Source organism: Uranotaenia lowii, unplaced genomic scaffold (genome assembly GCF_029784155.1).
Source record: "Uranotaenia lowii strain MFRU-FL unplaced genomic scaffold, ASM2978415v1 HiC_scaffold_574, whole genome shotgun sequence".
Taxonomy (NCBI): domain Eukaryota; kingdom Metazoa; phylum Arthropoda; class Insecta; order Diptera; family Culicidae; genus Uranotaenia; species Uranotaenia lowii.
In genome coordinates this window covers 1-13844 of record NW_026598505.1, presented here as the reverse complement: position 1 = coordinate 13844, position 13844 = coordinate 1, and the positions used below count along the sequence as shown (strand labels likewise).

Here is a 13844-nt window from a genome sequence, read left to right as displayed (position 1 = left end):
ACGTTGCGCACAAGGATATATCTCGCATGAGCTTTCATTACGTCGTATGAAACTAAACGTAAAAAGTTTTATTACGAAAAATACAAAAAACTAGTCGCATCTTTTTTCCATTTAGAATATTTGTAGCCTGGACAACATATGCTATATGGGAAAAACAAATTTTAAAGTTGTTTTGATAACTTTTGCAGCAGTTTTATGTGAATTTTCAAGATGTAATGACGTAATGAAAGCTCACACGAGATATATATACCTATATTTTTTTTTAAGATTTTGATCACAAAAATGTAAAAAAGTAGTGTAAAACCCAAGGAATACTTAAAGAAGGTAGTACCAAGGCAGCCTTGCTTTAGTATTGATACAGAATGTGTCGTCACAATCACTATTTTTTTTTATTTTACTAAGAAATTTGCCTTTTTCGTTGATACTTTGAAGAATTTGCTGGAAATTTTCCACTTTGAAAACATGTTATTTTGGAGGGATTCTTGCTTTCAAAATCGGTACAAAAAAAAGTTGGATTTTCGAGTAAGTTTTATATAAAAAAAACCATCAAAGCTCCAAAAAATGGTGGATTTTTCCTTCTCAAATTTGCCAAACTTTAAAACAGTTCAAATTTCTCCATGAAAATGTTCAAGTCAGTGCAGTTTAAGCTCCTTATCACTATAAAGTAATCAAAACACAAACTTATATACAAAACCACAATCATTGTTTGGCATTTTAGAAAATCGAGTTAACAATCATAAATTGATGTTAATTGTTCTACTAAGAATTGAATTTGGAAAACCGGTTGGATAAAAATCATGACAATCAGTTGAACACTCAATAACTACCAGCTAGACCAGCTGATTTTTTTTTTATTTTTGCACGTTTTAGCTTCAAGATGACATTGCATTCATTCAAAAAAAAAAACAATGCAATCTTCAAAGGATCAAAAAATTTCATAAAATAGCGAATTAAATGCCTTACAACACTATCAAAATAAAATTGGATTTCATTTTAGTTCTAAAACGTGTTTTTATTTGAAATTTCTGACATTCGCATACAAATTTTCGATACATTCGTTTTTGTGACAAAATTTACTTTGGATAGAACAAAAGTATTGAAACAGAAAATTTTCAGAACTCCTGAAGTATTCTTGCGATTTTAATTTCGAAGCTTTGCAATGAATGATTAGTTTAACAAAAACAACGTGTTTAGTTTATTTAATACTAGGTATTCATAAAAAATCCGAAACGTCCATAAGTGAGAGTTGCCCATCCAAGGATAATATCTAGAAGAAAAAAAAAACAAGCATTTGTGACATATTTCACACATGTTTGCAGGTTTTCAGATAGTAGTATGCCTACCACGTGTGTATCAGTTGAACCTATGAGACGGCAATTTTTAGATTGTTTTGTGATGTCGCTTATAGATGTCATATGATTATTTCTCAAATCGATGAGCACAATTGCATTGTCTGTGCTCAGACTTAGAGCTTTGCCTCTGCCGATTAAGAAATTCTTTGATTTATTATTCATGAGAAAATGTGTTCCGTTATGGCAATATTCGGCATCTATTTCTGAGGCAGCCGTCAATATATTCTCGGTATGTTTATCGTCTTGGCCGATGCTAATTTTTAACGTCGAATTGCCATTACGGCTCTCTGTTTCATGATAAACTTGTCGTTCATTTTTGACTATATTTTGAATAGCACAAGATTTATTGTTCAGAACTGGACTCTGCTTAGCCTTTGTCAGGAAACTATTTTGTCGTTTCAATTCTTGCAGTTTTAGTCCATGCGTAATTAATGCATTGGTATGAGTTGATCTAGCAATCTTCAGTGTTTTTAATGCATTTTCTGGAACTGAACACATGAATATATAGTCGTGGGATCGAGCGTTCTGATGAATTGTAGAATACATTGACACTATTGGAAAAAACAGTTAGTTATTCGAAATATGGAATCAATCACCTAAACAATCGAGCTTACCGTCAATTTTAAGAACGAGGCAAACTATCATCTCAATGTAGTTTACTACAAGCATTCCACAATTGGACAGAATGACCACCTTATGATCATGAACGACCATGTCCTTACAGCACACCATGTGGTCCCAGAAGAAATCATCCCTCGATTCGTCATGTTTCGTATTTAAAAGATCCTCCAAGCTGCCCGTTTTAAAGAAACGGATGTCGTTTGGCGAGATATTCATAGCTATGTTCCGCTTTGCGGGTAAGCTATTCGAAAGGTTCAATATTTTCTGTTGCACCAATTGAAACGGAGCCCCGGAAAAGGTACTGTTGAGCTTTTCTTCACTTTCCGTGAAGTTTCCATGAATAGTCGCAGTGAGCATCCACGTAACTAAAACGCCATATTCATCTAAAGTAATGATCTGGAAAGGCAATAAATACGTTTAGTCATTTGAAGAAAATGTCAATGTTTTATGAATAATTGATTACCCTATCGACCGTAGATTCCTTGATCCCAACAGACTGGCTGGTAGATTTGATAGTAACAATTCTTCCGTACAGATTGTTTGTAGTTTCTTTATGCGCAGGTGTAACTATTTGAATTGGAACTATTTCTGATTCCGATTCGAGGCAATCCCAAAGCTGTATCGATCTAAGAAAATGAAATTGATTAAAAATCCAATGAAGTAACGTAGGGGGAACCGAAGACTTTCTATTTGATAAGCTTTTAAAAACTTTCAAAATCCGACTTTTTGAATTTCAAACATTGTAAGTTAACTTTCATTTTCCTTAAAGGAGTTACATTCAAATTTTGGAAAACTCAAATAATAAAAACAAATCAAATAAACCCAGTAAGTATAAGAGTATAGCTCCCGTACAGAAAAAAAATAATTATCGTATGTGTATAATTTCGAATTATCATCGCAACTGAAGTAAAATTTTAATTTCGAGAGACAAAAAAAAATTAACAGCTTGAACCAAACTACCATTAAAATGGACAAAATAATTTTTTTAGAGATACGTCATCATATAATTTTTAATCGTAATATACAGCAAATTTTGAAGCTTGGTTGAAAATCTTTTTTTTTTTTTTTTGAGATGGTCCCATATACCTATTTGGGTCCTTCCTCCATAATTTTTCAGGAAACATAAAGCAATGAGGCATTTTTTACAGTTTAAGATACTTTTAAAAATCCAAGGAAAATGAATCGTCCAGAATAAAAAAAAACCAACGCAATACAGGATTTGTAACGCTATAGAATTTAGAATTCAGTATCAGATTTCAGATTAGAAATTCATAATTCAGAAACGAGGTTCTGAATCGAAATTATGTTTCTTAAACACGAATTTCTTTTGCCCTCGATTGTCTTAAATGTCTAAATAAGTAATGAAATAGCGGCAACAGAGCCCGAGGGTTCTGAAGCACCAGTTGCACGTAGGTACACTCATGCGAAAAGCAAACTTAAAATTCACCTGGATTTTCACGTAGGCGCGATTACGTGAATTTTTGCTTGACTTACGTGAATCATTTGGATGTTAATACAAATTCACTTGATCCGTACTTGAAATTCACATACCCGTTTGCTGTCACCACAAGGGCACATTCGATTTTCGTGAAAATCCTGTGATCCGCCAAGCACAAACGGATTTGGTGCATTTTATGTGATGCTCACGTAGCTCTAAATAACTTACTCACGTAAAATCTGTGTGAAAGAACACCAGTTCTCAATATGGCTTCCATTCAAAAGTTGTTGCAGGCAGTTAGAGAAATTGTGGGTGGTGGAACTGATTTTTCGTAAGTACATACCTAAAAATTTTGTTGTGTGATTTTTGTTAACATCTTTTTCCTTTTCAACAGAATTTGGAATTGGACAGCTGGGACGAACAGGCAACGGCTAACAAGGGACATCAATGAAATTGTCGCGGTGAAATATTTTTAAATAAAAAAAGTGAATAAGTGTAGTGTACAGTGCGTGCTTGGTGTTATATCAATTATTCCAGAAAATAAAATGTGTCTACAAAATCAAAACATTTTTATTTATTTGTTCGAACTACATTAACCTACGTTCATCTTTAACACTAAACGTACCGGAGGCGGTCAAATGACGGTTTTTAAACTTTGAAGGATGATTACGCCTAATATAATTTTTTTTTTCGCCAATTTAACGACAGGACTATTTTCATTTTCAAAATGCAAGTATTTTTGCGTTTTTAAATTTTTCCTAAGTGTTGTGGTTTTCGAATAACGCATGTGGCATACCTATTCATACCGCGTGCGGTCAAATGACGGTTTATACTGTTTTCGCTAAAACTTTCTTGTTTCTCAACCGATTTCTTTAAAGTTTATAGTTTTGAAAAGCCTATAATGTGACTCAAATATGTTTCTCAGACAGTTTTCAGCTACAATCAATAATTTCAAAGTTATTTCAAGTCCAAAAATTTTTTTATGAAAAAACATGCTTCAGGAAAATTGCTATAAATCAGCTATTTAGTGCTCGAAAAAAATTTTCACTTAGTACCTGAGAAAGCTGAAGTTAGAAGCTATATGCTGCACATACGGAAATTTTTCTCAATTTTTTTTAAGATCATGGCCACAAAAAATGTAAAAAAGTTGTGTAAAACCCGTACTTTTCAATCAATCAACCGCCAAAGCTGTTCCTGTTACAGTAGAGAAAATTTAAAAAGTGAATTGGAAAGGGGACGTAATTTGTCACATTTTGGCATCTTTAGATTTTGTGAAATACGAAATACATAATTTATGACGACTTTTCAAAAGTAGCTGTTTTTCGAACTTTTTATCAATTTGGATTTTGTGAGACAATTCCTACACCTAAGCTCAGCTTTGCACTGGATTTTGAGTACTTTAACGGCAATACGAGTACGGTTTAGGCAATAAAACTATATGCAAAAGAGAGATAATTTCATACCGGTTCTAGTGGTGTAACTGCATTGGCGGTGCAATGCTTAGCAAAAATATGATAAATAAAACAGTGAAGTAGTTTCTGAATTTTGAGAAGTCAGCACAAATTCTTGCTTGGCAGACGGGCGCAGTGGGTGGTAATATCTCAAAGCTATTTTGCACACGAAGACGGATGAAAGGAAACGAAAAAACAAACGAGCATTCGCTCAAATTTTCTGGTTTTACTTTCGAGATGTATTACTTGAATTTCGAGATGTATTTTTCGGCTTTCAGTCTTTTTAAATAGTGAAAACGACTATTTATTTAACGTTCCAACGTTTCAATCCATATAGGATCGTCATCAGGGACTGCAAAGTTTATTGTGTGTGAACTTTTTACTTTCAGAAATATATTTATTATATTTTTGTCAAGCATCGCACCGCCAATGCAGTTACACCACTAGAACCGGTATGAAATTTTCTTTCTTTTGCATATAATTTTTATGCCTAAACCTTACGATAACATACTCAAAATCCAGTGCAAAGCTGAATTTAGGTGTAGGAATTGTATCAAAAATCCGAAATGATGAAATGTTTGAAAAACATCATTCAGCTACCTTTGAAAATTCGTCATAAATTATGTATTTCGTATTTTACAAAATCTAAAGATGCCAAAATGTGACAAATTACGTCAACTTTCCAATTCATTTTTTGAAATTTTTCTACTGTAACAGGAACAGCTTTGGCGGTTGATTGATTGAAAAGAACGGGTTTTACACAACTTTTTTACATTTTTTGTGGCCATGATCTTAAAAAAAAAAATTGATAAAAATTTCCGTATGTGCAGCATATAGCTTCTAACTTCAGCTTTCTCAGGTACTAAGTGAAATTTTTTTCGAGCACTAAATAACTGATTTATAGCAATTTTCCTGAGGCATGTTTTTAAATAAAAAAATTTTTGGACTTGAAATAACTTTGAAATTATTGATTGTAGCTGAAAACTGTCTGAGAAACATATTTGAGTTACATTATAGGCTTTTCAAAACTATAAACTTTAAAGAAATCGGTTGAGAAACAAGAAAGTTTTAGCGAAAACAGTGTGAACCGTCATTTGACCGCTCGCGGTATGAATAGGTATATACAAAGTGCCGGTGGGTATGCTTAGTGTTAACTAAATTTATGTGAAAGGCGTGTAACAAAAGAAGCATTCGATCTGTGTTATTTCCACACACCCTTCAAATAGAACTCACCTACAGCGCATATGAAAATTACGTGAATTTTGCTTGCTGTGCGAGCTCTGATTGCTACCTGAAATTCACGTAGGTTCCACGTGATTTTCATGATGGCAAAAATCCATGTACATTTTCACGTAGCGTTAATGTGAAAAGTTTTTTCGGTGTAGCCTTAAGATTGATGGGGCAGTGGTCGGCAACCGTTTGGGTCGAAAGAGCCAACATTTTCAAAGTTTGGAAAAACCACATTAAAGATTCATTTGAATGATAAATCAACATTGGTTTTACGCAATTAACTTTAAAACCATTAGTACTACTAACCCTTAAATATTTCTTCTAAATATGTTTCTGATTACCAAGGATTCTCTTTTGGAACGTCAACTCTTCTAACAGGGTTTAACAATTTTAGGGCGTTGGCAAATATCGAGTCACGAAAATTAAAATCCATATCAAGCCTCAATGAATACTTTGCATGTTGTTAAAGTTCAAGATTTGAGCATATAAACATAAACAGAATATTTATAATTTCTTCGACAGAGAAAAGCTTAAAAAATAACAAAGAAAAGGGAATTTTTTGTTCAACTATCAAGCTTGTTATGACATTCTCCAGATTGAGCTTATTCTTTCCAAAATCCAGAAATATGAGCTTAAATTCTACTGATGTTTATGTAGCCAAAAATTTTAATCTTCAAAAATTATGCTCCTGACAACTGGCATTTTTTTTTTCAAAATTAGGCGACATCGCGAGAACATCAAGCGTACGTGTTTTTAGAGTTTAATGCATCTGAACAATTAAAAAATCCCATTTTATGACACATGTTATTCTTCAGCATTGTGCGTCCAATGGAATAAAGAGTGAAATCTAAAACATATTAGATTATTCATCAATGCTTGCTAAAGCTTAGATTACTGGAAAAAAAACTGTGTTTGACCAGTATAAATCTGTAATAATGTGATTTTGTAGCCTTTATTGAAAATTCGTGACAAATAATAACAGTAGGTACATTTCAACTGGCAAAATCAATTCAAGTTCAAGTTTTAAAGCTTCGAAACACAAATTAAAAACAAATAAATCAATAAGGATTAACTCTTGATAATAAATGAAAAAATCTTATGTCCGTTAATGAAACTTTGTTCAAAACTTGTGTGCTTTTGATAAATATTGGCTGCAGACATCACACCAAGGTTGCCGAAATCACACAAAAATCTGTATTATCACAGAATTTAGAGCAAAATTTCGTCACAGAATTTGTGTCACAGATCACATAATTTTAAAAATTTTCACAGAATTCACAGGTTTCCTATATTTTGTACAGATTTTTAAAATTATAAATTTTTATGGAACATTTGACTTTTTATTACTGACTCTCATTCATAGAAATATGAAAACAAGGTAATGTTGATTTTTTTTTCTACTAATACTGAAAGTAGTTTTCAATTAGTTGATGTTTGACATGATTTCCCAATGAACTTAAAACAAAATGCGCCACAGAAAACCGTCACAGAATTTTAGGTTAAAATCACAGAATTCGAGAATATTTTTTGTCAACAACAAAGATTTTTTTCGGCAACCTTGCATTGCATCACATTTGCAATTTTAAGAGTGTTCAAAGATTCAAAGTTTTACTTTTTTGAATACATACAATTCAATTATAAAAAAAAACTGCATCGGGGTGTAAAATTCAATTTAGTTATTGATCACAAGTGTTAAGCCTGCAAATAAATTTTCAAATAGATTTCCAGAATTGAAATTATTATTCATTTTCAATGCTGCCGGGCTTGTGATATAGCTCAAATTTTCAATGCTGATTCAATATTTTTAATTCTCAATTCTCAGTTTTCACTTCACTTTACTTTTTTTCACTTCAAACAAGATGAATATTTGGAATTTCATAAAAATTGTGAATAATCCGGGAAAACCCCAGGCCTTTTTCCTCGATATCCGCGCAACCGAAACGGACCGGGAATTTCCTAATAGTTCAGTTAATAGAGAGATTTCCTGTCTAAAGATCAACCTTGTCTTGTCATTGCATATTTCCTGCGCCTTTTCCTGATAAATTGAATATTGGAAATGGACTTCCGCTCATTATGAGTTGATGTTTAACATTACATTTACGACTAGCGCTTCAACGTTTATCCAATCATCTCATACAAATACATTTTGAGCCTAACCCGAAATTTGTGACATACTCCATATAATTATAACCAGAAATCAGAGATTTGGAATTCATTTATTGGGGTTGGAATAAAAAAAAATACAATATTTGATAATATTTCAACCTCTAGAATTATCACTCAATGCAATGAAATAATTAACTGTTTATGGTGAATTTTCAAACATGATTTACTTTTCAAAGGCAAATTAATTCCCACTTTATTTTTTATTTTTGTCCCGATGAAATAAATACTTCTTACTGAAATAAAATTATTATTAAAATAGCATATGATCTTTGACAGTTCTAGATGGTTATCTCGATTTTTTCCATTTTGTCACTTATACCCCTTTGGCTCCAAGGGCCTCTGTTTATTTCTTTAAATTTTGTATTCTTTGTTTCATACTTCATGGTACTTCCCAATTGTCATTAGGTAAATATTTCTTGATGAAGCACAAACCAGATAATGAAATGAAAATCATTTAAAATATTTATCCGCTAAATTTTTGGTTCAGACAATTTTAGTATGTTGGTAATAAGGATATAAAAATTGAGAATTAAATTATGCATTTCGCAGCTCAAATCAGAGCTTTCATTTTTGAGAAATTTCTAAACTCTTCCGCAATGTTTGCACGTAATTTATTAACAATTACATTTTCTACATAGACAACAGGCTATTTGAAGACAGTATACTGAACTCATCCCCAGTTCTTTTAAACGTTTAAAATATTTTGTAGGTAAATGATCTTGAGCGGAACTAGTCGAAATCTGATCTTGAGCGGAACTATTTACTTTTCCTAAGATCTATGCAATGATTATTTATAAATCTTCTCGAAATGTTGAAAAAATTCTTTTAAAAGATCTTTTCATAAAAGCTTTGTTATTTTTGTTAAAATTTATGAAATTAAATAATGTTATTAAAAGCTTTAAAAACATACGCATTTCTGCTGCAATTTTCACCAATCTATGCTGACTTTGAACGTCAATTTATGTAACCCTTGGCCGTTATAAACTGATTCTTAATGACTAAAATGGTAGAAAAATTCTAAAAAAAAACATTATTCGGATTTTTGTAACAAGTTTTCCATCAAAATATCGATTAATCGCTTAGTTTTTAAAAGTAAAATATGATCTTGAGTGGAACTATCTTTGATCTTGAGCGGAACTACTAGCTTCCGAAATAAACCGCTTGGTGCGCTGCCTTATGCCTTATGTCTCATACGCAGGTTTTACCCCTGAATGTAAGCAACACCTTTTTATTTTTCTTATTATATCAGCTTTAGGGACAGAAAAGATAAAAAATTAAGTTCGAATAAAACTAAAAATTACTTTAATTGGTGTCACAGCGTACCAAACCAGGCTCTACAAATGTTTATTTTTTTGGGGTACAAGAAATATTTTTCGATTCTTTCTTTCAGAGGGACGACGGTCAGGTGGAGGAAGGCTTTCATACATATTTTTTGGCATAATTCGAGAACTAATGAAGCCAATAAAGTAAAGTCATTATTCCAGAATAAGAATCAATCTTCATTACTATTCGAACTTTAAGAAGCAGCTGTCGTTTAAAGAGGATGTTCTTGATGTTGAAATTCCAATTTAAAACGATATACCAATAAACAAAAATTCAAATTATTTTTAACACAAATTCCTCATGTTCTAAAATGTGTTGCAAAGAACACCTGGTTAGCTATTTTAAAATACTTAACGATTCAATTTGTGATCTGGTATTGAAAACCTATCCGATTCCCTACTGTTTGTTGTTTATACTTGAGCTGGCAATCATGGAAATCGGTTTGGGAAATAAGTGTTTTATCTATTGAGCTAAATGCTTAATGTTTCCATCTTTTTTAAATATAAATTAATTTTATCGTGATTCATAAGATTCTAGAATTTATTATAAACTTTATTCTATGAATAAGTTTAGAGCACGAATGCTGAAATCAAATTATAATTTTTGGTCAATATAAAATTTAGGTTTCTTACTTTGAATTAGAAAAGTTTGATAAGAATTTCAATGTTAACTGATTTTTCCCAGTTGGAATATAAACAAAGAAGCAATTTATCATAAATTTTCAATGAATAAAGGAATTAGCATCACAGAAATCCATCACTGAATTTTGGGATAAAAATACAAAAAAATCAGACTTTTTTTCTCAAAACACTTTGATTTAGAGCAATGTACAGTTTTATTTGAAAAATCTGTAATTTAAGGCATTTTCTTTTGTATTACTGACTTTGAACCTACATTTTGAGATAAAATAACTAAAATTTGAGTCGAGAATCTATTCTTTCAAAATTCAGTGAATCAAAGTGAAAATTGAAAATCTTTTTTGAAGTAAGAAATAAATTTGAACTGATATTTTAAGAACAACTTTGGAAGGCTAAAGTTTTTGTTATTCACGTAAAAACATCAATTTTTGAACTTTAAAATCTTTAAAGATGAAATTTAATTGAAATTTTCACAGGTTCACAAAGATTTGGAATGATAGCTTTTAAAGATGTTGACAGTACAAAATGCAGAGCCGGATTAAGCCTTCTGGGGGCCCGGGACAATTTTTCTCGGGGAGCCCCTATGAATCACTTTTTTTCATATTCCGTAACAGAGAAAATATAATATTTTAAAAATATGAAGAAACTGGAAACAAGTTCAGTATATTTCCAGAATATTCGGTTTTATACGGGCATGATCCAATATTCAATTGTGAAATTAAAGAAAGTTGCCGAAAACCTTTGAAGAAAGCCCAGTGTTTGCTAGAATTATTCACATTACTTGCAGAACCAAACAATAATAATTGTTAAAACATCTCGTGCAAATGTTGCCTTAGAAAGATCGAAAGTAGAATAAATATTTGCACCATGACAATTGGGAAATAACATTTAGATCTTAGATTTTAAATTAAAAATTAGAAAAAAATTATGGAAATAAAGACAAACTACATAGAGATACAGATAAAATAGTTCAAGAGTAAAATTCAAAACCAAATTTTCGTCAGAACCTCAATTCTGTGTCTCAAATTAAAATCACAATTTCAAATCAAGAGTTGAGAAACAGATAACAAATGAATTTCACATGCAAAATTCAGAAACAAGGTTGCTATCAGCACCAAAGCAGGAATTGCAAAATTTGTAATTTAAATCCTAATGTTTTAGGTATTTCAATGTCATATCTTCAATAAAAATCATGTTCATGTAATGTGCTGGAAATCGAAAAATTAATGCGAAGTATTTACAATTTTGTATGAAGAGAAAGATTCTAATCAGATCAAATATTACATAAATAACAGAAACTTTTGTCAAATAGTTCTTCAATAAGTGGCAAAATGTTCGAGACACAGAATCATAAATCTGGGCGAAGATAAGATAATAAAATCATATTCGTATTTAGAGAATCACTCAACGAAATTTGAAATTCAACTATGAGTGTGTTTTTATGTTCAAACATAATTTGAGATTGATCAACTAGAAAATAACAAGCTGATATCCGGCTAAGTAGAGGATAATTTTAAAATAAAGTGAAAATTTCAATAATGATCGAAAACCTTACAACAATCTTGCATTTTTCATCTTTTGGATTCTTATAAAGTGAGTGGGAAAAATATTTCATATTGAAAAAATAATGATTGATTTAAAATTGATTAAAAACTAAAGGAAATATTTTAGGAGTTATTGGCGACTCCTGGAATATTATCTTTATTTTCATAATTTTTACCGGACAAGAAAAGTGAACTATGATCTGGCTCAAACAAAACTCATATTGGTCTGAATTTCCTTTCCTTGTTTTTTTTGTAGTTTTTAAAACAGTTCGAACGTTGTTGACATGTTCGATAAAAAGTGAAAAGTTGAGGCGTTTGGTGTTGGTCACTTTTTAATAAATATTTTTTTATTTTAGTTCCGCTCAAGATCAGCATGGTTCCGCTTAAGATCAGAATTTTTTCTTCAGTAAAACAGATCTAGAGTTATCAGGGTTTACTCTAAAATATTCTACAAACCATCATGAGAAAGCAGAAACCAAGATCTATCCACTGAACTAAAAAAAATTCGTTCGTATATAACCCCTATCCATACCGCTTGGTCAACTGTTCCGAGTTGCGTCGAATTGAGCCAATTAGTTCCACTCAAGATCATCCCTAGCTTTAAGTTATTATATATGTAGCCTACAATGTTTGGCGAAATAAATAAATAAATAAATTTACCTATTCTCTGGGATAGCATTTGAAAAAAAATCGGACTGTTAAAAACAATTACCCATTTTCTGTTCCAGCCAGCACGGCTCGTCCCTTCTGCAGCACACAAGTCACGCAGGCCCAACCTGAAAGGATTGCCTCTGGTTGAGCATAACTTTTGCGAGTGTCCCACATAACGACGGCGTTGCTCCGCTCCCTTCTCACTTTCGGGCTTTCATCTTCGATGCACCTATGTACCGTAAGAAGTATGTGTCCAGTTTTTTGGTGGTCAAAATAAGTACCGGTTACGAAGCTTTTGAAAATGATTGGGTGGTTTCTTAAAATTAGAGTCTTAGATTTGCATTGATCGGACTTTTTGTTCGATTTTGCTTCTAAAATATGCTGAACAGATGCAACAGCCTTTCTAAGAAACATCCGAAGCTGGCGTATGCTAGGAACGCTTCGTTGGGTCCTTTTACTTCCAGTCCACCTGTCTTTGGTAGATACGTCAAGAGACTGAAAAAGTTTTGCATATTCTGTTTCATCTGGGCAATGTGCTATGTTAGAATGTTGATAATTTTCTTGACCTATGCCGTGCTTCTCCGCAACATATTGATTGTAGTCCGAGTCAATATTCGCGAGAGTTTGTTTAGAAAATTGGGGTGGGTGTTGAGTCCAGCAAGATTTTGAGTATATCGAATCGGTTTGTGATTCGGAAACTGTTGTGTCCGTATCTGTTTGGCTATAGTTTAGGGTACCTTGAACTAGTCCATAGTTGGTGACAAAATACTCATAAGGAACAGGTTGTTGCTCGTGCAAATCAAAGGTCATGTCGTTTAGTGAAATTTTCTCCAATATATCAGTGTGACGCTTTTGCATCATTCGCAAATTAGAACTGACTGACGGCTGTGTATCAAATTGACCACTATTCATGCCAGAGTCTGGTTGATTATCGTCATTTTTGAAGCCAGCAATAATAGATGAACTGTTAGCCGGGCTCAATAATCTTTTCGATTTCATTTCGTAGTTACCCGAGTCTAATTTTTGATCCTTTCCATTACGAGTATTAGCCTCAGTTAGCTCATGATTGCACTCCTCACATGGTGAATCTGTGTCCGAGGACTGGGAGTCATTTTCGCTCGTTGAACTGGCCATTGAGGATCGCGATGATGATGAAGATTGTTTCGAAGAACCAGATTCAAAATCAGACTCGTACGATTCAAATTCTGATTCGTACTGGTCTTCTTCGGTTTCTGGCGCATTCTCCAGGTCAGCGACCTTTTGGATGGCTTCAGAAGCCAGTGGGATGGCCGGATCCTGTTTGAAAGGTACATCAAATGATACGGGTGCTTTAGGTGGTACCTTGACCTTGGCAGAAGTTTCATCTGGATTATTGGGTACATTTTTTAGCACGGTAATTTCTTCTGGTTTGAGTGTTCTTGTTTTCGTTC

At 32.5% G+C, this 13844-nt stretch overlaps 1 protein-coding gene across 1 annotated transcript; it reads right to left on the bottom strand.

The window, feature by feature from the left end:
• Positions 1–1137: 1137 nt before the first annotated feature.
• Positions 1138–13839, bottom strand: LOC129760323 (uncharacterized; the record flags this gene model as incomplete). Its single annotated transcript, XM_055757962.1, has 5 exons — positions 1138–1267; positions 1344–1903; positions 1967–2369; positions 2437–2599; positions 12476–13839. Coding segments are annotated over 5 exons (2544 nt in total), but the record flags the coding sequence as incomplete, so codon positions are not given.
• Between the last annotated feature and the right edge of the window lie 5 nt (positions 13840–13844).